Here is a 27,194-nt window from a genome sequence, read left to right as displayed (position 1 = left end):
CCAAACATCTGGAGGACAGCAGCTGGGGCAAGGTGACAAGAGGGGGTCTCCTGGCTCTCATTGGACTGAGCTTCATAACTCCTGCTTTGGCTTCCGGTTCTTCCTTAAACCCGGGTGCTGCTCTAAATGCTCCTCATTGTTTTTGTATCTCAGAAAGAGAAATATTTCCGACTGCAGAGTAAATACAATTACATTCTACACAGAGCAGCTTAATGTTGTGATTCTTGGGTTGTGGGTCCAGGGATTGTCTTGCCACAAGCAGGCTTGCTAGCATTCACTCAATGGAATCCTCCAGAGGTGAGTTAGGCTGGGTTTCTACTCCCATAACGTCTTGCCGGATGGCCTTGAGGGGAGTTGTAATCCAGCAGCTCTGCAGCCCCCAGACAGGTGAGCTGCTCTGAAGGCATCTAAAGGTTACATTTGATAATGGGTGGGGCTTCGCAAGAGTTCAGATATGTTTAATATATATATTTAAAAGTTCAAATGTACTTCAGGGTCCAAAATCCGAATTAAGTGTCATGGGGGGACTAGGGAAGAAGAAGGGGTCTCCTCAGGGCCCTACAAACGGTTTATATGCCTCTGTGTAAAAATTGGGTGCCCCCGAGTTACAGGAAGCCCAGCCATGGTTCGAGTGTTTTTATCCTAGGGAGGCAAGCAAGAGCCCCTGTCCGATTCTGGGCAGAAGGGAGGTAAAGGGCCGAGCGGGGCAGGCCCGCCTGGGCACTGCAGGGCACTCTTCGCATGGGCAGAGGAACCCCAGACCCGGATGTCCAACGGAGGGACGGAGTACCGACTGGGAAGCGGGGAAGGGGGGAAGAAGTGGAGGCCAAGGGGCAGGACTGAAAGGCTGAGGCGGAGCCCGAGAGGAGAGCAGAAGCAGCGTTCCTGGAGCCCATCCTCCACAGCCATCTGAGCCTTGCCAGGTGCCGTATGGGGAATCCCTCGTCCGAGTCCCCCCCCCCCAAACTTCGACCGGAAGCAGGGAGCGAGGATGCCCGGCCGCCTCTTCCCAATCCCAGGGAGGAGAGAGGGAAGGAAAGGCTCAAGGACTCTCCAGACTCCACCCGGCTGTCAAAGAGGCGGATCGCCCGGCGTCCTCTGAGGGGGAAGCGTCGCTTTCCGGGTCCCGAAACTCCGGAGAAACCAGAACGCCCACTCTCCCGTCGGACAGGAAATGGAACCGGAAAAGGAGAGGAGACGACTCCGAGGTGCCTCTCTAGGAAGATCCTCTCGTTCTCCCTAATCCCCCCCCCCCCATTTTTGACGTTCCAGAGCTCCGTTGCGGAGGATTTTCCTTCTCCGCCTTTTTCCCCCCTGGCGGCATTTTGGGCGGCGGTGCAACTTCTGGGCGTCCGGCAAGGCTGCTCCTCGGCCCCGCTCCGGGCAGGTGGGGCTGCTCCTGCTCTCCCTCGGCCGGCCAGGAGGAAGGTAGCCCCGAGTCCCCCCCGGATCCCCGGAGGGTGGCTGAGCCTGCCAGGATCCCGGGTGGATGCAGGGCTGGACGGGGAAAAGGGGGGGCTCGCCCCACGGAGGGAAAGGGGGGCTTTTCTTTTTAAGGATTTGGGGGGGGGGAATATGGGGCAATGGAAAGAAAGACCCACCTTCTCCCTTCAGTTGGGGGGAGTTTGGTTTAAGGGGGGGAGTTTAAATTGCTCGAATTGAGCTCATGTTCTCCCAACCCAGAAAAGATCCACTTTCTTTCTGCTTAATCTAAATAGAGAGGAATGAATATTCTTTGCTTTTATTCTCATTCTTTGTTTTTATTTTGTTTCTACAAAGCTGGGCAGAATCTGAAAAAAATCATTACTTTCCTTGTTTTGCCGTGAAGAGGCTGTGATGTTGCAGCCCCTTGGTGGATTTTTCAATCAGAACAGAGCTGGAAGGGACCTTGGAGGTCGTCTAGTCCAACCCCTTGCTCAAGCAGGAGACCCTATACCATTCCAGACAGGTGGCTGTCCAGTCTCTTCTCCAAAGCCTCCAGTGATGGAGAACCCACAACCTCTGAAGGAAAACTGTTCCACAGGTTAATTGTCTTCACTGTTAGGAAGTTTCTGCTTAGTTCCAGGTCGCCTAGCAAGGTGTCAAAAACTTGACCAAAAAAAAACGAAAGTGATAAAATACAGGTAGTCCTCAAGTTATAACAGTTTCCTTTTTTTGCTGTTTTTTCCCTTTGTGTAAAGACAGATGCAAAAAATGAGTTAAATAGTTCTGCTTTCTCCCTGTTGCTTATCACCTTCTTGCCACTTTCATCCACTAATGGACCAATCATTTCCTTCACTTTTTTCTTGTTTTTTTACACGTTGAAAGAAGCTTTTTTTATTACTTTTGACTTTGGTCGCAAGCCTTAGTTCATTTTGAGCCTTAGCTTTCTTCACTTCATCTTTGCAGGTTCAGGCTATTTGCTGATATTCTGACTTAGTTATGTGTCCCTCTTTCCACTTTCTATACTTGTCCTTTTTATCTTTCAATTTATCAGAGTTCTTTATGCAGCCATGCTGGTTTCTTTTTTCAGAGCTGTTATTTTTCCTCTTTGTTGGTATTGTGCTAGACTGGGCTGTTATTATTTCACTTTTCAAAATTTCCCAAGTTACTTTAGTTGTTTTCCCCTCGAGGATTCTCATCCATGGGAACTACATCAGCTCTTTTCCAGTCCTCCGGTAGTTCCCCTGTGCTCCAGGATCTTTGAAAAATATAGTTCAGTGGTTCTGAGATCACATCTGCCAATTACTTGAGAACCTTGGGGTGTAATCCATCTGGTCCTGGCAATTTGAACTTGTCTAGCCTGGATGGGTGCTCACTTACCATTTTCTTGCCTATCTTAACTTGTGTTTCTATTCTGTTTTTTATGGCACTATTTTTGGTAGGTTGGTCTGTTTTTTCCCTTTGTGTAAAGACAGATGCAAAAAACGAGTTAAATAGTTCTGCTTTCTCCCTGTTGCTTGTCACCTTCTTGCCACTTTCACCCACTAATGGACCAATCATTTCCTTCACTTTTTTCTTGTTTTTTACATGTTGAAAGAAGCTTTTTTGTTATGTTTGACTTTGGTCGCAAGCCTTAGTTCATTTTGAGCCTTAGCTTTCCTCACTTCATCTTTGCAGGCTCGGGCTATTTGCTGATATTCTGACTTAGTTATGTTCCCCTCTTTGCACTTTCTATACTTGTCCTTTTTATCTTTCAATTTATCAGAGAGTTCTTTATGCAGCTATGCTGGTTTCTTTTGAGAGCTGTTATTTTTCCTCTTTGTTGGTATTGTGCTGGACTGGGCTTTTATTATCTCACTTTCAAAATTTCCCAAGCTTCTTGAGCTGTTTTCCCCTGGAGGATTTTCATCCATGGAATTCTTTCCAAACCTTCTCTAAGTTTATTGAAATTAGCTCTCTTGAAGTCCAAAACTCTAGTTTGACTGTGTTCTATTGCTTGTGCTTCCATAATGTTGAATTCCAATATTGCATGATCACTTCCACCCAAGGTTCCTATGGCTTCAGCACCTTCTATCATTTCATCTCTGTTAGTGAGAATTAGATCCAAAATGGCTAATCCCCTAGTTCCTTTCTCTATTTTTGGGGAGACAAAGTTGTCTGCTAGGTTTGCAAGGAATCTGGTTGATCTTCCACTTGATGCAGAGTTTGACTCCCAGTTGATGTCAGGATAGTTAAAGTCCCCCATTATTATTGTGATGTGCTTCCTACATACCTTAGTTAGTTGACTAGCAAAAAGTTCATCTATTTCCTCTGTTTGGCTGAGTGGCCTGTAATATACACCTATGGCTATGTCATTTCCCCCCCCTTTTATACTGACTCAAATGCATTCAAGAGAGTTTTCATCATTGTTGCGCTCTATTTCTGTAGAGATGTAGTTATTTCTTATATAGAGAGCAACTCCACCTCCTCTTTTATTTGGTCTGTTTCTTTTAAATAATTTAAATCCCTCTAGCTGTTTGTTCCATTTGTGGGTTTCATCCCACCATGTTTCCGTAATGGCAACAATATCATATCTGCCCTCATTAACCTGAATTTCTAGTTCACCCTGTTTGCTGTTCATACTCTGTGCATTGGTGTATAAACATTTGAGTCCTTTGTGAGTGGCCCTGTGTTTACTTTCTACATAACCTGTGTGGTGCCTGAGTTCCCCTATTGTCACTAATCACCTATTTGGTTAGTGCACTTTGTGTGGCACTCGCTATTAGAAGCTTGATTTTGCTTGACAGCAAGGTTGATATTCTTGTCCACACAAACATCTATGTTACATGCACTGACAGCCCTATAATTTTTAGATTGCCGGGTACAGGCATGTTCTGTATCAATTAACTCACTGGCCTTGCTGTTTAGTTTAAATGTTCTTCCAGAAAATCTGTGAATTTATAGCCGAGTAACTCAGTCCCTTTCTTTGATGGATACAAACCATCTCTTTTGTACATTTTTTCATTGGACCAGCTACAGACATTGTGACTAATATATCCAAAGCCTTCCCCTTTATACCATTCCTTTAGCCACATATTGAATTGTGCTATACGCCAGCCTTTTCCATTTTGCTCCTTATACACTGGTAAAACCTCTGAAAAAGTAAGCCTACAGCCTATCCTGCTAAGTTCCTGCCCCAAGCTCTGGAAATCATTCTGCACAGAGAGTACATCTTTTTGGGACAGATTGTTAGTGCCAAGATGTACAATAGCCTCCACATCACAGTCCTTGCTGCCATTCTTGATTATTTTAGAAATACGCTTCTTGTCCCTACTGGGAGTAGCATCTGGAAGACACCTGACCTGTTTTGAAATCTCTGTGTTCTTTCCTAAATTTACATCCCTTATAAGGTGGCTTCTCTTTTTGGATGCCTTGCTCTTCTTGCATGACTGATGTGTAATACCTGATTCGTACTTCTCCCTGTCAAAAACAAGGTCTTCATCTCAGACCATGATCCCCTGCTCATTTGAGTTATCATCACAAATACCTTTACCTGTCTCCTTGATGTCCCTATTAAGGTCAGCAAGGACATTGTATCTGTTGTGCAGGGACACAGCAAAAGCTTTGTGTTTATGGTTCACAGCTCTCACCCTGCCAGATCCCACAGTTGTCCACACTGCCCTTCTCCTGCGAGATCTTTGTGGTAGAGAGGGCTGATAGCACGGAGGCCCAATAGAGTAGTGGGGCTGAACTGGACCTTTAATTTTTGCCTGAAGAGCACAGATTACAGACCCTAGATAATTAATCTGTCCTTGTAGACTAGTGATTTGTTTACAGATAGGACAGTTTCCAAGTTTGAAAAGGGTACTGCAAAAGACAGCTGCAAAACAAGTGTTTCACTAAACTACACCAGACATTCTTAGATACAGGGAATCTCAGACGCACTTGCCTGGAATGTACCGCTGCTCCCAAGACTTGTAGCACTTGTAATTTGTAGCACTTCTCAGCAGCTCTGGGCAGTTTAAATGCAGTTGAAATACAATGGAGATCCAATCAGGGCCTTAGCTACTTATCTGATCCAGCCTCCCAAGACTTACAGTTTGTAGCACTTCCCAGCAGCTCTGGGCAGTTTAAATGCAGTTTAAATACAATGGAGATCCAATCAGGGCCTTAGCTACTTTGTCTTAAGTGATATTGCTTTCTGTCAGCCATTGTGAATCTTTCTCTCTTCTTCTTTTTCCTTCATCCAGCAGGTGGCACCAGGAAAAGTGGACAAAGTTCCAGTTCTGAGATTTTTCTGCATTTACAAAGCCCTGCAACTGAGAAGGCGCCGGAAATTATGCTGGCTGGAGAAATACTTTGATAGGAGGTCCCCTCAGAGGAACCAGGAGAGACTCTTTAAGTGCTCTGAGGGCGGGATATCCTTTGCTCACAAATCCCTCCTTTTGATTAACCGGAAGCTGGACATGAGGAATGGATCCCATCTGTGTTTGAAGTGTGGGAACTCATTTCGTGGTTGTGAAGCTTTGCCAAACATCTCCAGAGCCACCCCAGACTGAAGCCCTACAAATGTGGAGAATGTGGGAAGCATTTTGCTAAAGGCTGGGACCTCAGAGCTCCTTAGCGTATCCACCAGGGAAAGAGACTTCAGGAAGGCCTCAGTGTTTTTCCAGGCCTCAGAACAGCCCAACTGAAGAGAAACCCTGCAATTGTGTGCAATGTGGGCTTTGCTTTTCTCAAAACTCAGAGATGCTTAAACATCAACAAATCCACACTGGACAAAAACTTTATCAATGTCTGGAGTGTGGGAAATCTTTTGTTCGAAAAACAAGTCTCAAAATCCACGGGAAAATTCACATGGAAATAAAACCTTATAAATGCTTCGAGTGTGGAGAATGTTTCACTCGAAGTTCATCTCTTTGCAAACATCATCAAACACACACAGAGGAGGAAAGCAGAACGTGCCTAGAATGTGGGAAATGTTTTTCCAGCAAATCATCCCTGCAACGACATCAGAAGGTCCACACTGGGAAAAGACCTCATGAATGCCGAAAATGTGAGAAACGATTTGAGACTTCTTCCACACTTCGGAGACACCTAAAGACGCACATGGGAGAGAAACTCTATAAATGTGAGGTTTGTGAGAAATGTTTTTCTCTAAAGGGTAATCTTTTTCGACATCAGATAATCCACACAGGGGAGAAACCCTATCAGTGCATCGAGTGTGGAAAATTTTTTCGTACAATATCAAACCTCGGACATCATAAGAAAATTCACAGAGGGGAAAAAAAGTACAAATGTTTAGACTGTGGGAAAGCATTTATTCATTCAAATCACCTTAGAAGTCACTGGCAAGTCCATATAGGAGAGAAGCCCCATAAATGCTCAGAGTGCGATAAATGTTTTTATCAGAAAAATAGACTTTTGATACATCAGAGGACCCACAGTGGAGAGAAACCATATAAATGTCCGGAGTGTGGGAAGTCTTTTTCTTGCCAAGAATATCTTAGAAAACACGAGACGATTCACACAGAAAAAAAACGTATCAGGTCTGTGCAGAAAAATGAAATGTGCTCAGAATGTGGGAGATGTTTCTCCCAAAGGTCACACCTAACTCGACATGAGAGACTTCACACTGGAGACAGGCCCTATCAATGCCCAGAATGCGACAAGCGATTTGTGGAGTCTGCTGAACTCCGGAGACACCAGAAGGGGCACACAGGAGAGAAGCCCTATAAATGTGGGGAGTGTGCGAAAGGTTTCCTCACAGCAACACTGCTTCGGGTTCATGGGAGAATCCACACAGGGGAGAAGCCATACAAATGTATGGAGTGTGGGAAATGCTTTTCCCAAAAACAACACCTTAGACGTCATGAAAAGGTCCATACAAGAGTGAAGCCATAAAGACTCATAGAGTGTAGAAATGTTTTGTTTAGAAGGGAAATATCATAAAGCTCACATGGGAGAAGGTGAGTTTTTCATAGTTGTTCAACTTTTAGAAATCATGAAAGAATTCCTGAAAAGGGGGGGGGGAATGGGAAAGATGTATCATAAATGTTTGCACTGTGATGTATAGTTTGCCTGAAAGAATACTCTTTTTCAGCATCAGTGAATTCTTACTGGCGAAAAACTTTATCAGAGCTTAGAATATGGCAAGGTTTTTAATCTGATAATCAGATCTTCAGATGTACATGAAAAATCCACACAGCAGAAAAACCGTGACAAGTGTGTAGTGTGAGAAACATTTTCCTTGCCAATTGGAATATCTTGCCTCTTGGAGTTTGTCCATTTGAAATTGGAAATTTCCTTGGAAATTTTCTTGCCAACGTAAATATTTTATATTTTTTTACAAAAAATTAATTTTAAAATGTGAAAATGAACGTCTAATATAATAATAATGTTGGAAGAGACCTTGGAGGTCATCTAGTCCAACCCCCTGCTCAGGTAGGAAACCCTATACCATTTTGGACAAATGACTTTCCAGTCTCTTCTTAAAAACTTCCAGTGTTGGAGCATTCACCGCTTCTGGAGGCAGGTTGTTCCACTGGTTAATTGGTCTAACTGTCAGGAAGTTTCTCCTTAGTTCTAGGTTGTTTCTCTCCTTGATTAGTTTCCATCCGTTGCTTCTTGTCCTGCCTTCATGCGCTTTAGAAAATAGCTTGACTCCCTCTCCTTTGTGGCAACCCCTGAGATACTGGAACACTGCTATCATGTCCCCCCTCGTCCTTCTCTTCATTAAACTAGACATACCCAATTCCAGCAGCCGTTCCTTATATATTTTAGCCTCCAGTCCCCTAATCATCTTTGTTGCTCTTCTCTGTACGCTTTCTAGAGTCTCAGCATCTTTTTTACATTGTGGTGACCAAAACTGGATGCAATATTCCAAGTGTGGCCTTACCAAGGCATTGTAAAGTGATATTAATACTTCACGTGATCTTGATTCTATCCCTCTGTTAATGCAGCCTAATACTGTGTTGGCTTTTTTGGCAGCTGCAACACACGGCTGGCTCATATTTAAGTGATTGTCCACTAGGACTCTGAGATCCCTCTCACAGTTAATACTATTGAGCAAGGTACCCCCTATACTATACCTGTACATTTTGTTTCTCTTACCTAAATGTAGAACCTTACTCTTTTCACCATTGAATTTCATTTTGTTAGTTAGTGCCCAGTGTTCAAGTTTGTCCAGATCCTTGTGTATCTTAAGCCTGTGTTCTGGAGTGTTGGCTATTCCTGTCAGCTTGGTGTCGTCTGCAAATTTAATTATTTCCCCATCTATCCCCTTGTCCAAATAGTTAATGAAGATGTTGAAGAGCACTGGGCCCAGAACAGAGCCCTTGGGTACCCCACTACATACTTCCCTCCATGTAGATGTGGTTCCATTGAGGACCACACACTGAGTATGGCCAGTCAGCCAGCTACGGATCCATCTGGTGGTGATACTGTCTAACCCACATTTTTCTATCTTATCAAGTAGTAGATTGTGATCTACTTTATCAAATGCCTTACTAAAGTCCAAGTAAATTATATCCACAGCATTTCTCTGATCCACTAATTTTGTCACTTGGTCAAAGAATGCAGTAAGATTTGTCTGGCATTTATTTGTTTTTGACAAACCCATATTGGCTTTTAGTAATGACTTTGGTTGCCTCTAGGTACTCACTGATTTGTTGTTTGATTATCTTTTCCAGAATCTTCCCAGGTATTGAGGTCAGGCTGATAGATCTGTAATTTACTGGGTCCATTTTTTTTCCTTTTTTGAAGGTGGGAACTACATCAGCTCTTTTCCAGTCCTCTGGTAGTTCCCCAGTGCTCCAGGATCTTTGAAAAATATAGTTCAGTGGTTCTGTGATTACATCTGCCAGTTCCTTGAGAACCTTGGGGTGTAATCCATCTGGTCTTGGTGATTTGAACATGTCTAGGCTGGACAGGTGTTCACTTACCATTTTCTTGCCTATCTTAACGTGTTTCTATTCTGTTTTTTATGGCACTATTTTTGATAGGTTGGTCTGTTTTTTCCCTTTGTGTAAAGACAGATGCAAAAAACGTGTTAAATAATTCTGCTTTCTCCCTGTTGCTTGTCACCTTCTTGCCACTTTCACCCACTAATGGACCAATCATTTCCTTCACTTTTTTCTTGTTTTTTACATGTTGAAAGAAGCTTTTTTTGTTATTTTTGACTTTGGTCGCAGTCCTCAGTTCATTTTGAGCCTTAAGCTTTCCTCCATCTTTGCAGGTTCGGCCTATTTGCCGATATTCTGCCTTAGTTATGTGCCCCTCTTTCCACTTTCTATACTTGTCCTTTTTATCTTTCAATTTATCAGAGAGTTCTTTATGCAGCCATGCTGGTTTCTTTTGAGAGCTGTTATTTTTCCTCTTTGTTGGTATTGTGCTAGACTGGGCTTTTATTATCTCACTTTTCAAAATTTCCCAAGCTTCTTGAGTTGTCTTCCCCTTGAGGATTCTCACCCATGGAATCCTTCTCAAACCCTCTCTAAGTTTATTGAAATTAGCTCTCTTAAAGTCCAAGTGTGAGTGTGAAAATCTAAAATCTAATGTGAAATTCTCCCGAATCATATAAGGACTCCTGCTTATAGACTAGAAAACTACAACTCTTGTTATTCTGTTATAGGTCCCTTGTAGCTCTGTGATTCTAAGAATTTAAAAAGAAAAAAGGAAAGAGACAGTGAAAAAGTGGCGGGGGGGGTGCAGACAAAAAAGGGGGAAAAGCTAAAGGCTCTGCTAAGATCTTGGCAGCTACTACCAAAAGTCTCTTTTCAGTTGGGCAGGATTAACAAATCCAGGAAATATATACAGGCAGTCCTCAACTTATTTTACGACCTTTTTTGCCAGTTGCTGAGTGAATCAGTGCAGTTGATAAGTTAGTCACACAGTTGTTAAGTGAACCTGGCTTCCCCCATTGACTTTGCTTGTCAGAAAGAAGGCTGCAAAAGGGGATCACGTGACCCTGGGACACAGCAACGGTCATAAATAGGAGCCATTTGCCAAGTATCTGAGTTTTGATCACATGACCATGGGGAAAAGGATGTAAATGAAAAACGGTCATAAATCAACTTTTTTTCAATGCCGTTGTAACTTTGAACGGTCACTAAATGAACTAGTGTAAGTCAAGGACTCCCTGTAGAAGCATAGAATATGTATCCTAAAGCACAGCGGATGGAAGCCCAGAAGTAAGAAGGGCTTTGATTATAATTTTGTGGTAATTTTAAAAGACCTTTTGGAAGAAACCATAATATTAACGGAAACATTGACTGATTTTAAGGCATTAGCTGATTTTAAAATCAGTGGCGAATAGACAAAGAAGTTGTGCAAAATATGAAAATGGAAGACCCCAAAGAATTGATGGGAAAAGCGATTTAAAAGAAAAGTAAGACATTTGGGTATTCTTATAAAGAATACGAATTCTATGTCAAAATAATTATGACAAGGAATGGAATGACATCAAGAAGTATTTGTTAAGATGGAAAAAAATTACAATTGCTATTGTGTAGAATTTCTGTAATTAAAAATGACTATATTATCTAGACTGATGTTTCTGTTTTAAACAATGCCTATCTGGACAACGGGTGCACCACTAAAGAAATGGCAGGAAGATATAGCTAAGCTTATATGGCAGGAGAAAAACCAAAAGTTTAGTTGGAAAGCGAGTTCTTGGTAATAATAATAATAATAATAATAATAATAATAATAATAATAATAATAATAATAATAATAATAATAATAATCCCCCAGTGAGGCACTACCTTGACGTGGTTGTGGGGCTTGTGTACTCTGAGGAAGATGAGAGCTATGCCAGAGGTTCAACCATACTGGACAGGTCTCATCAGAGGAGTCAGACAAAGAGTGTCTCTCCCATAAAAAATATGGTGAGACGTAAATTTCAGAATGCCATACCGGCTCGGACGTCGCCCGGGTTAACAAGGTCCGCACTAGATATTGGAGTTCCTGGATATCTGGTGAAAAATGGGTTACAGGACTCAGGACTGTTGGCTGAGCAACCAGGGCCAGCAGCTGCAGAACTACTGGAAGAAAAGGTGTTTACCCGTCGCAGATACACAGTGATGGAAAACAAAGAAATAATGATCTGTTACTACAGATCAAGTCCAACAAGACGAGGATATCTAAAACGAATGCACCAGTTCTGGAAAGAACAACATCCAGAATCAGAAATAACAGAACAGAGACTAGCAGATCAACGCCGATTTATAACACGAAATAAAGTATTTACAGAAACAGAATTGGACGAACTGCAAAGGTTTACCCAGGGCAAAGAAATCAAAGCCTTACCAGAAGTAATTCAGAATGTAGAGGCAAACCAGGGGGAGTTGGCAGTGAAAGAATCCAGTAGAGATATACAACTGTTCTCATTTGGAAACCAGGCGCCTATTCCTCAGGAAGAACAAAACCTTCTAACTAAAGAAATAAAAGAATTGAAACAAAGAATAACTGAGCATCTAGAACAGCACAAAAACAACAGAATAAGGCTGCCTGCATTGAAGCTTGTTTCAAAGAAACAGCTAGCACAAGCATTAAAAGATGCAAATACTGCAATAGCAAGTATAAGCACCAATTCACTGCAAGAAACAAACCAACTAATGTACAGCACAGCTGCAGTTATAACTGAATACCTGGGATGCAAAATCAACAAAGAAGAAAAACAAACAAACAATGCACCACAAAAATGGAAGGTTAGACTAGAAAATAAGATCAGCAAGTTAAGATCACATGCAAGCAAGCTAGAACAGATGAAAGAAAAGAAGCTGAAGAACAAGAAGACCAAAGAATACCTAATCAAGAAATACCACTTAGAAACAAGGAAGATCAAGGAAGCATTGGAAATAATAAAGCAACAAATAACAGCTATAGCCAGGAAAATCAGTAGATATGAAGCTCGAATTGCAAACTATAGGCAGAACCTCCAATTTCAATCCAATCAGAAACGTTTCTACCAATCCATCAATGGAGAAACTGCAAGGAATCAGTCAGTACCTGACAAGGAAGAAACAGTGCAGTTCTGGAAGCAGATATGGGATAACCCAAAGAAATACAACAAGGATGCGGCTTGGTTAAAAGAGGTGGATGCAAATAAAACAGAAGTTGAAATGAAAGAACTAGTAATAACAACAAAAATGGTAGAAAAAAGAGCAAAGAAAATCAAAAATTGGTCAGCACCAGGTGAAGATGAACTGCATGGGTTTTGGTTGAAACATCTAACTGTTATACACCCACTCATTGCCAAGCAGTTCAACAATATACTACAAGGAGGAGAAATTGAAAAGTGGCTAACAACTGGGAAAACCTACCTAATAATGAAAAATCCAGCAAAAGGGGCAACACCAGGTAACTACAGGCCAATTACCTGCTTACCAACAACTTTCAAATTACTAACTGGTGTGGTAGCTGATGCAGTACAACAGCATCTAGTTGAAAACAATCTCTTTCCACCTGAGCAGAAAGGAAACCGCCCCAATAGCAGAGGAACAAAAGATCAACTCCTAATAGACAAAATGATCTTGGAAAACTGCAAGAGAAGGAAGACCAACCTGAATGTGGCATGGATTGACTACAAAAAGGCATTTGACTCTCTGCCACATGATTGGATAATAAAGTGCCTAGAAATAACAGGAGTCAGTAGAAACATCAGAAAATTTGTGCAAAGATCGATGGCACAATGGAAGACACAGTTGCAGATCAATGGTGAGAGCTGGGAGAGGTTAATATCAAGAGAGGAATATTTCAAGGAGATTCATTATCACCATTACTATTTGTTATTGCACTGTTTCCTCTGTCAACAATACTGAATAACTCAGGACATGGCTATCAAACATCAAAAACATCTGCTAGACTATCCCACCTCCTTTACATGGATGATCTGAAGCTGTATGGAAAAACATCATCTGAAATAGAATCGCTGCTCAACACTGTCCGTATATATAGCCAAGATATTGTAATGGAGTTTGGCTTGGACAAATGTGCCACACTTACTATCAAACAAGGAAAAATATGAAAACTGAAGGAATCAAGATGCCCCACGAAAATAACATTAAGAGTCTGGATGAGGAAGAGTACTACAAATACTTGGGTATCCTTCAAGCTGACAACATCAATCACACTGAAGTCAAGAAAAAGATTAGAGGTGAATACATCAAGAGAGTGAAGAAGATCTTAAAGTCCAAACTCAATGGAGGAAATACCATAAAGGCAATCAACACCTGGGCAATCCCAGTCATTAGGTACACAGCTGGAATAGTGGACTGGACTCAAGCAGAACTAAAAGCAATGGATAGGCAGACCAGAAAAATAATGACAATGAATCATGCCCTTCATCCACGCAGTGACATTGATAGACTTTATCTACCAAGGCAAATAGGTGGGCGTGGAATGCTACAAGTACATCAGATGGTTGAAGAAGAAAAAATGGCTTTGGAAGAATATCTGAAGAACAATGATGAAGATGCACTGAAATTAGTATATCAGGAAGGCTTACTAACTACTGGAGAGACCAAACTGGCCTACAAGAAAGACCAAATGAAGAACAGAATAGAGGCATGGGAAGACAAAGCACTACATGGCCAATACATGAAAAAAATAGCTGGGAAAGCAGATAATAATAAAACCTGGCAATGGCTAAGAGCAGGAAAATTGAAGAAAGAGACCGAGGGACTAATTCTGGCTGCACAAGACCAAGCCTTAAGGACAAATACATACAAAGTCAAAATTGAGAAGACAGCAACAGACAGTAAGTGCCGCCTATGCAAAGAAGCTGAAGAAACAGTGGACCACTGGTAAGCTGTTGCAAGAAGATTGCACAGACTGATTACAAGCAGCGGCATGACAAAGTAGCAACAATGGTGCATTGGAAGATCTGCAAAAAATATCATTTGCCTGTAAGCAAAAACTGGTGGGATCATAAAATAGAGAAAGTCATAGAAAATGATAAAATTAAACTGCTCTGGGACTTCAGAATTCAAACAGACAAGCACCTGCAACATAACACCCCAGACTTAACAATTGTCGATAAGAAAGACAAAAAAGTCTGGATAGTGGACGTGGCAGTGCCTGGAGACAGCAGAATAGAAGAGAAAGAACTGGAGAAGATAACAAAATACAAAGACCTACAAATAGAAATAGAAAGACTGTGGCAAAAGCAAGCAAGGGTAGTACCAATAGTCATAGGCGCCTTGGGTGCAATCCCAAAACAACTGGAGCACCACTTGAACACCATTGGCATTGACAAATTTGCTATTAGTCAATTGCAAAAGGCGGCCTTACTAGGAACTGCTTCCATCCTGCGACGATATCTGTAATACCATCAAACATCCACATCTGCCTATCCCAGGTCCTGGGTAAGGACTCGATAGGTAGACAAAATGCCAAATCCAGTCTGAACATCTGGCTGACTGTGCGATGATCCATAATAATAATAATAATAATAATAATGTTGGAAGGGAGCTTGGAGGTCATTTAGTCCAACCCCCTTCTCAGGTAGAAAACCCTACAGTATCTCTTGCATGGACAGGGGGTTGAGCTAGATAGAAGACCTCCAAGCTCCTTTCCAACTTTGTTATTCTGTAAAGCTTGCTCATTTGTGGCTTGGAAACGTGTAGAAACCCACCACAGTCAGCAAACCATGATGAAAGGAAAGCTTATGGGATGCTGTCTGAACTGCACAATAGGGAAAAGGCTAACCTATTTTCTAAAGCAGGCAAATGACGGTTCCACACAAGCCCTGATCAGGGAGTGTAACGTGGCTCCCTCTGGTTACTGTTTGCAGCTCCCAGGGAGACCTGCCAGCGAGCCCTGGACGAAGGGCTGGGCTGACTTCCAGGACTAGGAGTAAACTATGATTAAGCCACGATTAAGGCCGGTCTCCATCATCACCGCAGCCTCTTTGGACTCGGCAGAACCACCGTCTCGCCTGCCTCCCTACTACGAAGCCCATCCTCCACAGCCATCTCAGCCTTGCCAGGTGCCGGATAGGGGATCCCTCCTCCGAGTCCCTCCCCCCCAAACTCTCTCTCTCCTGCAGGGCCGCCTGTTGCCAATCCCGGGCAGGAGAGAGAGAGAGGGAGGGAGGAAAAGGCTCCGGGCCTCTCCAGACTGCGCCCGGCTGTCAAAGAGGCGACTCGCCCAGCGTCCTCCGAGGTCCTCTCTAGGACGTTCCTCTCGTTCTCCCAACCTCCCCTCAGCATCTGACGTTTCAAACCTCCGTTGCGGAGGATTTTCCTTCTCCGCCTTTTTCCCCCCTGGCGGCATTTTGGGCGGCGGTGCAACTTCTGGGCGTCCGGCAAGGCTGCTCCCCGGCCCCGCTCCGGGCAGGTGGGGCTGCTCCTGCTCTCCCTCGGCCGGCCAGGAGGAAGGTAGCCCCGAGTCCCCCCCGGGTCCCCGGAGGGTGGCTGAGCCTGCCAGGATCCCGGGTGGATGCAGGGCTGGACGGGGAAAAGGGGGGGCTCGCCCCACGGAGGGAAAGGGGGGCTTTGCTTTTGAAGGATTTGTGGGGGGGGGGAAATATGGGGCGATGGAAAGAAAGACCCGCCTTCTCTCTTCAATGGGGGGGGAGGTTGGTTTAAGGGGGGGAGTTTAAAGTCCTTGAATTGAGCTCATGGTCTACCAACCCAGAAAAGATCCACTTTCTTTCTGCTTAATCTAAATAGAGAGGAATGAATATTCTTTGCTTTTATTCTCATTCTTTTTCTTTTCTTTCTACAAAGCTGGGCATAAACTGAAAAAAATCATTATTTTCCTTGTTTTGCCATGAAGAGGCTGTGAGGTGGCAGCCCCTTGGTGGGTTTTATGAATCAGAATAGAGCTGGAAGGAATCTTGGAGGTCTTCTAGTCCTTCCTCAAGCAGGAGATCCTATAGGATCTCTTGCCTGGTCAGGGGGTTGAGCTAGACTAGAAGATCTGCAAGCTCAACTGTTATTCTGTTATTCTGTAAAGCTTGCTCATTTGTGGCTTGAAAATTTATACAAACGCACCAGTTACCCCACGGTGAGCAAACCATGATCAAAGCAAAGCTTATGGGATGGCGTTTCCTAATGCTCTGAGATGCAGAATAGGGAAAAATGTAGACTTAGGTACTAAAGCAGCCAAATCACCGTCCCATACAACCCATGATCCCGACATACAACGTGGCTCCATCTGTCCCGACCCACAGGTTGAAAACCGCTGGATTAGACACTTGTCTAGAATAGTATAGGATCTCTTGCCTGGGCAGGGGGTTGAGCTAGAGTAGAAGATCTCCAAGCTTAACTATTATTCTATATTCTGTTATTCTGTAAAGCTTGCTCATTTGTGGCTTGGAAAATTATCCAAACCCACCAGTTACCCCACGGTGAGCAATGATCAAAGCAAAGCAGGGCTGGGAGTAAACTATGATTAAGCCATGATTAAGGCCGGTCTCTCTCCCTGGGGGAGCCACGCCCGGATCCATCATCGCCTCTTTGGAACCGGCAGAACCTCCGCCTCGCCCACCTCCCTACGCAACCCATCCTCCACAGCCATCTCAGCCTTGCCAGGTGCCGGAAGGGGGATCCCTCGTCCGAGTCCCCCCCAAACTTCGGGGGGAAGCAGGGAGAGAGGATCCCCGGCCGCCTCTTCCCAATCCCTGGCAGGAGGGAGGGAGGGAGGAAAAGGCTGGGGGCTGCTCCAGACTCCGCCCGGCTGTCAAAGAGGGGGCTTTACCGGCGTCCTCCCAGGCGCCACTCTAGGAAGCTACTCTCGTTCTCCCTACTCCCCCCCCCCATCTTTCACGTTTCAAACCTCGGTTGCGGAGGATTTTCCCCCTGGCGGCATTTTGGGCGGCGGTGCAACTTCTGGGCGTCCGGCAAGGCTGCTCCTCGGCCCCGCTCCGGGCAGGTGGGGCTGCTCCTGCTCTCCCTCGGCCGGCCAGGAGGAAGGTAGCCCCGAGTCCCTCCCCGGGTCCCCGGAGGGTGGCTGAGCCTGCCAGGATCCCGGGTGGATGCAGGGCTGGACGGGGAAAAGGGGGGGCTCGCCCCACGGAGGGAAAGGGGGGCTTTGCTTTTTAAGGTTTTTGGGGGGGGATATGGGGCAATGGAAAGAAAGACCCGCCTTCTCCCTTCAATGGGGGGGGAGGTTGATTTAAGGGGGGGTTGTTTCTTTTCCTTCAAGTGCTTTGAAAAACTGGTGGACACCCTCTTCTTTGTGGCAGCCCCCCAATATTGGAATACTGTTATCATATCACCCCCCCCCCCGTCCATCTTTACTCTAGACTGGCCATAAAGAATTCCTGCAACATTCCTTCACATGTTTTTGTCTCCAGGCCTTTAATCATTTTAGTTCCTCTCCTTTGCCCTTTTTGCAGAGTCTCAATATCTGTTTTGTAATGTGGTGACCAAACCTGGATGCAGTATTCCAGCTGTGGTCTTACTAATTTTATAAAGCTATACTAATCCTTCTTGTGATTTTGATTCTACAACTCTTGTTTATACCACTAAGGATTTTATTAGCTTTTTTTTGGAAGCTTTTGCACATTGATGGTTCGTGTTTAAGTGATTCGCTACTGGACTCCCAGTTAACTGTTTTCAAGCCAGGTTTCGCCTAATCTGTATTTGCAGCTTTAGGTTTTTCTGCCTTGCTTTTCTCTATGCTAAGTTTCATGTTGTTGGATAGGGCCCATTGTTCAAATCTATCCAGATCTTTTTAGATCCTCAGCTTGACTTCTGGGATATTGCCTATTTCTGGCAGCTTAATGTCATTTACAAATTTGATAATATCCCTTTATTCCCTCATCATTCTAAGTCATTTATGAAGACTTTGAGACTACTGGACCTAAAAGAGAACCTTGTGGTACCCCACTGTTTACTTCCCTCTATGTCAGTGGTTCTCAACCTTTTTAATGCCGCGACCCCCAACCGGTCGTAAGTCGAGGACTACTCAACCGGTCGTAAGTCGAGGATACTCAACTGGTGCAGCACCGTTTGCAGAATGGGACTTTTAGCGGGCTCAGCAGGGCAGAGACAGCCTGGACAATTCCTATTGGCTTTTGAAAGCCAATAGAATTAGACTCTATTCAAGAGAGACTATTCTATTGGCTTTCAAAAGCCAATAGAATAAAAGGGAGTAGCACAGCTAAGGAAAAGGGGGAAAAAATGGCGGACTGGGTTGTTTGGCGACGCCCGTGAAATGGTCGTTCGACCCCAAATGGGGTCCCGACCCACAGGTTGAGAACCACTGCTCTATGTTGAGGTAGTACATGTTGAGTACAGCTTGTTAGCTAATTACAAATCCATCTGGTGGTGATGCTGTCTATCCCACATTTGTCTAGCTTACCAAGATACAGGTTGTTGAATGTCTTGCTGAAATCTAAGTATACTATGCCTACAGCATTTTGCTGCTCTACTAATTTAGTCACAATGTCAAAGAAGGTGGCAGCCCTTTGGTGGGTTTTATCAATCAGAATATTGCTGGGAGGGGCCTTGGAGGTCTGGTAGTCCAACCCCTTCCTCAAGCAGGAGACCCCATACCAGGGCTTTTCAACCTTTTCACAGATTTTACCACTTTTGGATATGGCAATATTCGGCTACCACCTGTCGCCTAGCAAGGTGTCAAAAACGTGACCCAAAAAAGGGAAAGTGATAAAATATAGGTAGTCAGCTTATAACAGTTTGCTTAGTGACTGTTCGAAGTTACAATGGCACTGAAAAAAGTGACGTATGGCCATTGTTCACACTTATGACCGTTGCAGCATCTCCAGGGTCTTGTGATTTACATTCAGATGCTTGGCAACTGATTCATATTTATGACGGTCACAGTGTCCCAGGGTCATGTGATCCCCTCGTGCAACCTTTTGACAAGCAAAGTCAATGGGGAAATCAGATTCACTTAAGAACTGTGTTACTAATTTAACAACTGCAGTGATTCACTGAGCAAATGTGGCAGGAAAAGTCATAAAGTGGGACAAAACTCGTTTAACAAATTTCTCACTTAGAAACATAAATTTTGGGCTCAATTGTGGTTGCAGGTTGATGTCTATCTGTACGCCCACTTACCACACTTTTAATGGAAACCTGTGCCTGTTTCTCTGACATTTATCTTTGCACTATTCTATCCCCTTCTCTCCTTCTGGTTGACTCAAAGAAGCCGATAGGTGATTGCAGGGCCTTTGGGGGGGGGGTGCAGCTTCTACCATTGTGTGGGGGCATGGGGGGCATGTTGGGGTGCTAGTTGTATCCCCAACAGAAATGCTCAGAACAATGAAAACCTCAGACAGGGAGAAGAGCATAGGCAGGTGGGCATCTTGCTCGGCTGTAGCTTCGGGGGGGGGGGAAAGGGGGCAGCTTCACCCGCCCAAATGCTGCCCTCTTAGGAAAGCAGGATGAAAACTCCGAAAAAAACGACAAAGAAAAAAGGATCTGCCCTCTGCCGAGCAGACACAGGGTTACTATGCTCCCTCTCAATCAGGTTTGATTCCCCCCCCCACCATTGCCGCCTCCCCTGCTCGTAGCTGCCTCTGAGCCCCTCATTCTTGGGAGTTAGCATTGCTGGCATCTCTTTCTCCTGAGCCCCTCATGCTGGGAAACTGTTGCCACCCAAGAGCTGTTTTAAGGATAGGGAATCTTTGAGGGAATAACCAACTATCACCCTGACATGCCCCGGATGCCCCCGCTCCAAATGCAGAAGCCGCACCCCCCCCCCCCAAGGCCCTGCAATCACCTATCAGCTTCTTTAACTCAACCAGAAGGAGAGAAGGGAATAGAATAATGCAAAGATTAATGTCACAGAAAGAGGCATAAGCATGCCACCGGTTAAAAAGCCCTGCTTTATTTGACTTGGGTATGTTTCTTATATCTCCTCCTTTGCAACTGGGATTTATATCCTCATATTCCCCCAACCCAGAAAAGATCCCCTTTCCTTCTGTTTAACCTAAATAGAGAGGAACGAATATCCTGGATTTTATTCCAATGCTTTTATTCCAAGGCAAGGTGACGCAGGGACCGGGACAGCTGCTGCCCCACACCATCAGCCCCCCCCCCCACAGAGGCCAGCGAGCACATGGTGGCCGACGGTGTTCGTCAGCAGCCACAGCCTGACAGCCCCTCGACTAGTGCGCTCTGGGGCTCCGTAGGCGTAGCCCATACATATTTCACCCATTAAAATGCAAATCAATTTATAATTTTTTTGAAATGCATTTTCAAACAATCTATTCATGAACTTGTTTAAAAATTCCAAATTGGGTCAAACTCCATCTTTGGGGTTTTGTACATTTTGTATCACGCTAGGAGAAAAAAATGTTGAGACTACTAAGGTTGCAGAGAAGAGCAACAAAAATGATTAGGGGAAAGGAGGCTAAAACAAGAGGAATGGTTGTAAGAAATGGTTATGTCTAGTCGAAGGAAGAGAAGGACTAGAGATGACAGGATGACAGTCTTCCAATATTTGAGAAGCTGTCAGAAAGAAGGGGGAGACAACCTACTTTCCAAAGCAACTGAAGGCTGAAGAAGCAATGGCTGGAAATTAATCAGAGATGCAGGATAGAACTAAGGAGAATTTCTTCACATTTAGAACAATTAATCGGTGCAACGGCTGGCCTCCAAAAGTTGCAAATACTCCATTCTGGAGACTTTTAAGAAGAGATTAGACACTCACTTGTCTAGAATGGAAGGGATATTTTGCTTAATCTAAATAGAGAGGAATGAATATCCTGGATTTTATTCCAATGCATTGATTTTCTTTGGTTTCTACCAAGCTGGGTAGAACCTCTAAAAACCGTTATCTCCCTGGTTTTTTCTCGGAAGAGGCTGTGATGCGGCACCTGCTTCTTGGTGTGTGATTTAGAAAGGAAACTAGCAAATGGTAGAAGAAGCTTGGGAGAGAAATGGAGGGGAAAAGAAGGGAAAAGTGAACAGAGATGCAGATGAGAAAACGGGAAAGAGGGAATGGGGTGGGGAAAGGAAGAAGAAGGGATTCAGGATGGATGTTGGACTTGACCACGGCCTCAAACTGCAGAATTCAATGATACCGAAGGGGAAAATGGTGAAATATGAGAGGAGAAAAACTTGTTAATACTGTACTTGTCAATCCTGCAAATATTGTATATTCTTGCTTTTGACAATAAGCAGAATTGTCTGGTAAATATGGGGTTAATAAAGAGCAGAAGGGGCGTTGGGGGTAAAGCCCGGGAAAGAAAGAGGAAGAAAATATTTGACCTTCACACTAATTGGATAATGTGAGATATGACGGCTAATTTAGGGAGGGAACATGCTGATAATTTAACTGCTCAGAGGAAGAGAACTTAGATCCTAGCATCCCTCCGTTGTGCCTATGCTGACATTTTGTAACAATAAAAGACTTTTAGGAAAATAAATGCCTGGGGGTTCTTTGGAATGTTTCATTATCCGGAACCACAACAGTACTATAATTTTGTTAAACCGTAAAGGCCACGAAATAAAATTTGAGTTCCACACTCTCCCAAAGAGGGGATCAGTTTTCAGACCAGAAATTACACATCCCTCAACTAAAGCATTGCTAGTTTAACCATGGTTTCTGGAGCTGCTGCCCTTGGTGAAGTGATTCCAGTGGTTGGGTGGAGGCAACACATGAAGCCGAAAGAAACTGGGTGACATTTGACCCCAAAGTCTATCTTGGGCAGGTAGGACCACCAGGTGGAAGTTTTGGCCAAAGGATGCCGTCAGCCTCCCTTTGGGTAAATGGGAGTCTCAACCCCCACCATGAAGTATTGCTGACCCCGATGAATATATTTATACCCTCCCTAAACTATACAGGAATAACAGAAAGCCATTTTAGGAGGACCCCACGTTCAGTCTGTGGAGGCCCAAAGAACAGTGTCCATGAATAACTACATAGGTTGTTCTCTGTGAATTGCAGCTACCTGACATATCCTAAGTCTATGGGGCAGAGGATCTTTGCCGTGTTTTCTCACATCAAAGAGCATCACATACACACACAACTGAGAAAAAGCAAAAGGCAGGCAAATAGGAAGCAACAGGGAAAGCCGTGATAGCGCAGTGGTTAGAATGCAGAATTGCAGGCTAACTCTGCCGACTGCCAGTAGTTCGATTCTCGCCTGCACAAGGTTGACTCAGCCTTACATCCTTCCGAGGTCAGTAAAACGAGGACCCAAATTGTTGGGGGCCAATATGCTGACTCTAACCCCTTGGAGAGGGCTGTAAAGCGATATATATGTCTAAATGCTATTGCTATTCTGTCACCCATCATGAATCTTTCTCTCTTCTTTTCTTCTTTTTCCTTCTTCCAACAGGTGGCACCAGGAAAAGTGGACAAAGTTTCAGTTGTTAGATTTTCTGCGTTTAGAAAGCCCTGCAACTGAGAAGGCGCCACAAATTATGCTGGCTGGAGAAATACTTTGATAGGAGGTCACCTCAGAGGAACTGGGAGAGACTCTTCAAGTGCTCTGAGGGCGGGATATCTTTTGCTCACAAATCCCTCCTTTTGATTAACCGGACGCTGGACATAGGGAATGGATCCCATCGGTGTTTGAAGTGTGAAAACTCGTTTTGTGGTTGTGAAGCTTTGCCAAACATCTCCAGAGCCACCCCAGACTGAAGCCCTACAAATGTGGAGAGTGTGGGAAGCATTTTGCTAAAGGCTGGGACCTCGGAGCTCCTTAGCGTATCCACCAGGGAAAGAGACCTCAGGAAGGCCTCAGTGTTTTTCCAGGCCTCAGAACAGCCCAACTGAAGAGAAACCCTGCAATTGTGTGCAATGTGGGCTTTGCTTTTCTCAAACCTCAGAGATGCTTAAACTTCAACAAATCCACACTGGACAAAAACCTTATCAATGTCTGGAGTGTGGGAAATCTTTTGTTCGAAAAACAAGTCTCAAAATCCATGGGAAAATTCACATGGAAATAAAACCTTATAAATGCTTAGAGTGTGGAAAACGTTTCACTCGAAGTTCATCTCTTTGCAAACATACTAAAACACACACAGAGGAGGAAAGCAGAACGTGTCTGGAATGTGGGAAATGTTTTTCCAGCAAATCATCCCTGCAACGACATCAGAAAGTCCACACTGGGAAAAGACCCCATGAATGCCGAAAATGTGAGAAACGATTTGAGACTTCTTCCACACTTCGGAGACACCTAAAGACGCACATGGGAGAAAAACTCTATAAATGTGAGGTTTGTGAGAAATGCTTTTCTCTAAAGGGAAGTTTTTTTCGACATCAGATAATCCACACAGGGGAGAAACCCTATCACTGCATCGAGTGTGGAAAATTTTTTAGTACGATATCAAGCCTCGGACATCATAAGAAAATTCACAGAGGGGAAAAAAAATACAAATGTTTAGACTGTGGGAAAGCATTTATTCATTCAGCTCATCTTAGAAGTCACTGGCAAGTCCATATAGGAGAGAAGCCCCATAAATGCTCAGAGTGCGATAAATGTTTTTCTAAGAAAAATAGACTTTTGATACATCAGAGGACCCACAGTGGAGAGAAACCATATAAATGTCCGGAGTGTGGGAAGTCTTTTCCTTGCCAAGAATATCTTAAAAAACACCAGACGATTCACACAGAAAAAAAACGTATCAGGTCTAAACAGAAAAATGAAATGTGCTCAGAATGTGGGAGATGTTTTTCCCAAAGGTCACACCTAATTCGACATGAGAGACTTCACACCGGAGACAGGCCCTATCAATGCCCAGAATGCGACAAGCGATTTGTGGAGTCTTCTGAACTCCGGAGACACCAGAGGGGGCACACAGGAGAGAAGCCCTACAAATGTGGGGAGTGTGCGAAAGGTTTTCTCACAGCAACACTGCTTCGGGTTCATGGGAGAATCCACACTGGAGAGAAACCGTATAAATGTGTGGAGTGTGGGAAATGCTTTTCCCAAAAACAACACCTTGGAAGTCATCAAAAGGTCCATAAAAGAGTGAGGCCATAAAGACTTGTAAAGTGTAGAAATGTTTTGCTTAAAAGGGAAATATCAGAAAACTCACATGGGAAAAGGCCTAACAGGCCCTGATGGTGGAACAGTTTTTCATAGTTGTTCACCCTTAGAAGTCATGTAAGAGTTCCTAAAGGGGGGGGGGGGAGAGATTGGAAACCCTGAGATCATGAGAGCATTTTTTTTTTGTCAATCATCCCTTAAAAACCATACTCTAATCCATATAGGAAAGATGCAGCATAAATGTTTGGAGTGTGATGTATGTTTTGCCTGAAAAAATACTCTTTTTCAGCATCAGTGAATTCTTACTGGAGAGAAACTTTTATGAGGGCTTAGGATGTGGCCAAGGTTTTCATCTGACAATCAGGTCTTCAGATGCCCTTGAAAAACCCACACAGGAGAAAAACCTTAATACGTGTGTAGTGTGAGAAAACCTTTCCTTCCCAATTGGAACATCTTGCCTCCTGGAGTTTGTCCCTTTGAAATTGCCTCTTTGAAAATTTTCTTGCCAACTTAAAATTTTTATAATTTTTTAAAACTTTTCATTTTCAGAAGTGAATATGAAAGTCTAATGTGAGTGTGAAAATCTAAAATCTAATGTGAAATCCTCCGGAATCAAAAAAGTGGCTTCCGGCTAAGATCTTGGAAGCCACCAAAAGTCTCTTGTGAGTTGGGCAGGATTAATACATCCAGGAAATATATACAGGCAGTCCTCAACTTATTTTACGACCTCTTTTCCCACAGTTGCTGAGTGAATCACTGCAGTTGATGAGTGAATCACGCGGGTGTTAAGTGAATCTGGCTTCCCCCATTGACTTTGCTTGTCAGAAAGAAGGCTGCAAAAGGGGATCACGTGACCCTGGGACACAGCAACGGTCATAAGTATGAGCCAGTTGCCAAGCATCTGAGTTTTGATCACATGACCATGGGGAGGCTGCAAAGGTCGTAACTGAAAAACGGTCATAAATCAACTTTTTTTCAGTGCCATTGTAACTTTGAACGGTCACTAAATGAACTAGTGTAAGTCAAGGACTCCCTGTAGAAGCATCCTGGAGCACAGCGGATGGAAGCCCGGAAGAAGGGCTTTGATTATTATTTTGTGGTAATTTTAAAAGAAACCATGATATTAATGGAAAAATTGACTGATTTTAAGGCATTAGCTGATTATAAAATCAATGGTGAATAGACAAAGAAGTTGACCAAAATATGAAAATGGAAGACCAAAAAGAATTGATGGGAAAAGCGGTTTAAAAGAGAAGTAAGACATTTGGATATTCTTACAAAGAATACGAATTCTATGTCAAAATAATTATGACAAGGCATGGAGTGAAATCAAGAAGAATTTGTTAAGATGGAAAAAAAATTACAATTGTCGTTGGGTAGAATTTCTATAATTAAAAATAACTACATTACCTAGAGACTGATGTTTCTGTTTTAAACAATGCCTATGTGGACAACGGGTGCACCACTAAAGAAATGGCAGGAAATATAGCTAAGCTTATATGGCAGGAGAGAAGCCAAGAGTTTAATTGGAATCTCTTCAAGAGGAAACAGTGCTTGGTAATAATGATGATGATGGAAGGGATCTTGGAGGTCATCTAGTCCAACCCCCCCGCTCAGGCAGGAAACCTTATATAGGGTCATTCTTTTATGGAAGCTGTTTGTTCCCTATTGTGTGCAAAGTGGGTGCATTGGATTTCTTCTTTAGGTTCATTTCTTTTAGAATCTGTTTCTCTACAAAGGAAACTGGCAAGTGGGAGAGCAAGTCAATGAGAGAAATGGGGGGGGGGGAAAGGAAGGGAAAAACGAACTGAGCTGTAAATGAGAGAAGGGGGAAAGAGGGAGCTGAGGGGGGAGAGGAAGAGGAGGAGATTCAAGATGTCTTGTGGCCTTGACCAGGACAGCCTCAGAGGCCTAAACACAACTGAAAAGAAAAAGCATTGAATATGAAAGAGGAGAAAAAAATCATGTTAATTCTATAATTTTGCTAACCCATAAAGGCCGTGAGGTAAAATTCAATTTTGTCCCTAGCACATCTTCCAAAGCGGGGAGCAGTCTTCAGCAGAAAAAATACGAATCCCTCAGCTAAATCATTACTTTAACCATGGTTTCTAGCGCTTCTTCCCTTGGTGAAGGGATTCCCGTGGTTGTGTGGATACAACACATGAAGCGAAAAGGGTTTTTTTTAGGGAGGGAGGGAGGGCAAAGTCTAACTTGGGCAGATAGGACGATCTGGTGGTAGTTTTGGAGAAAAGATGGTCTCAGCCTCCCTTTCAGGAAATGGAATTAACCCCCAATGTGAGGCATTGCTCACCCTGATGAATATATTTACACCCACCCTCCTTTAACTGCCAAAGCAACAATAGGAAGCCATTCTAGGAGGAGGCCATGTTAAGTCTGGTGGCCCAAGGAACTTTATAGGTTATATCAGTGGTGGCGAACCTATGGCACGGGTGCCAGAGGCGGCAGTCAGAGCCCTCTCTGTGGGCACACGCGCTGTCACCCCAGTCCTAGGCCTTCAGCTGGGTTTTATAAAACCTTTTCGCTTTAGGCCAGTGGTTCTCAACCTTTTTAATGCCGCGACCCCCCCCAACCGGTCATAAGTCGAGGACTACTCAACTGCTTCAGCACCGTTTGCAGAATGGGACTTTTGGCAGGCTCAGTAGGGCAGAGACAGCCTAGACAATTCCTATTGGCTTTTGAAAGCCAATAGAATTAGACTCTATTCAAGAGAGTCTGTTCTATTGGCTTTTAAAAGCCAATAGAATAAAAGGGAGTAGCACAGCCAAGGGGAAAAAAATGGCGGACTGCGTTGTTTGGCGACCCCCGTGAAATGGTCGTTCGACCCCAAATGGGGTCCCGACCCACAGGTTGAGAA

The 27,194-nt window shown here is 43.8% G+C and overlaps 2 protein-coding genes across 6 annotated transcripts; both read left to right on the top strand.

Annotated features, from left to right (window-relative positions):
* The first annotated feature begins 1,001 nt into the window (after positions 1-1,001).
* On the top strand, positions 1,002-7,854 carry LOC120298479 (zinc finger protein 708-like). 4 transcript variants are annotated; one of them, XM_039322269.1, is made up of 2 exons: positions 1,002-1,208; positions 5,652-7,854. In XM_039322269.1, the coding sequence occupies exon 2, from the start codon at positions 6,151-6,153 to the stop codon at positions 7,303-7,305; it is 1,155 nt and encodes a 384-aa protein (XP_039178203.1). In that variant the 5' UTR covers positions 1,002-1,208; positions 5,652-6,150; the 3' UTR covers positions 7,306-7,854. The 4 variants fall into 4 exon arrangements, 3 of the variants coding, with proteins under 3 accessions (XP_039178203.1, XP_039178202.1, XP_039178201.1); XR_005554091.1 differs by lacking the exon at positions 1,002-1,208 and adding an exon at positions 1,215-1,387 and having other exon boundaries at positions 5,652-5,766; XM_039322268.1 differs by lacking the exon at positions 1,002-1,208 and adding an exon at positions 1,247-1,428 and having other exon boundaries at positions 5,655-7,854.
* A 7,852-nt stretch (positions 7,855-15,706) lies between these two features.
* Positions 15,707-25,185, top strand: LOC120298483 (zinc finger protein 708-like). 2 transcript variants are annotated; one of them, XM_039322275.1, is made up of 2 exons: positions 15,707-15,782; positions 22,664-25,185. In XM_039322275.1, exon 2 carries the CDS (start codon positions 23,159-23,161, stop codon positions 24,311-24,313), a length of 1,155 nt encoding a protein of 384 aa, XP_039178209.1. In that variant the 5' UTR covers positions 15,707-15,782; positions 22,664-23,158; the 3' UTR covers positions 24,314-25,185. The 2 variants fall into 2 exon arrangements, with proteins under 2 accessions (XP_039178209.1, XP_039178208.1); XM_039322274.1 differs by lacking the exon at positions 15,707-15,782 and adding an exon at positions 17,195-17,321.
* Positions 25,186-27,194: the final 2,009 nt, after the last annotated feature.

This window comes from Crotalus tigris, unplaced genomic scaffold, assembly GCF_016545835.1.
Source record: "Crotalus tigris isolate CLP2741 ecotype Arizona unplaced genomic scaffold, ASM1654583v1 scf7180000023903.560294, whole genome shotgun sequence".
Lineage (NCBI taxonomy): Eukaryota > Metazoa > Chordata > Lepidosauria > Squamata > Viperidae > Crotalus > Crotalus tigris.
This window is presented reverse-complemented; position numbering and strand designations above follow the sequence as displayed.

Excerpts from the sequence above, each read along its gene's own strand:
- LOC120298479 (XM_039322269.1), top strand. The coding sequence starts at position 6,151 with ATGCTTAAACATCAACAAATCCACACTGGACAAAAACTTTATCAATGT.
- LOC120298483 (XM_039322275.1), top strand. The coding sequence starts at position 23,159 with ATGCTTAAACTTCAACAAATCCACACTGGACAAAAACCTTATCAATGT.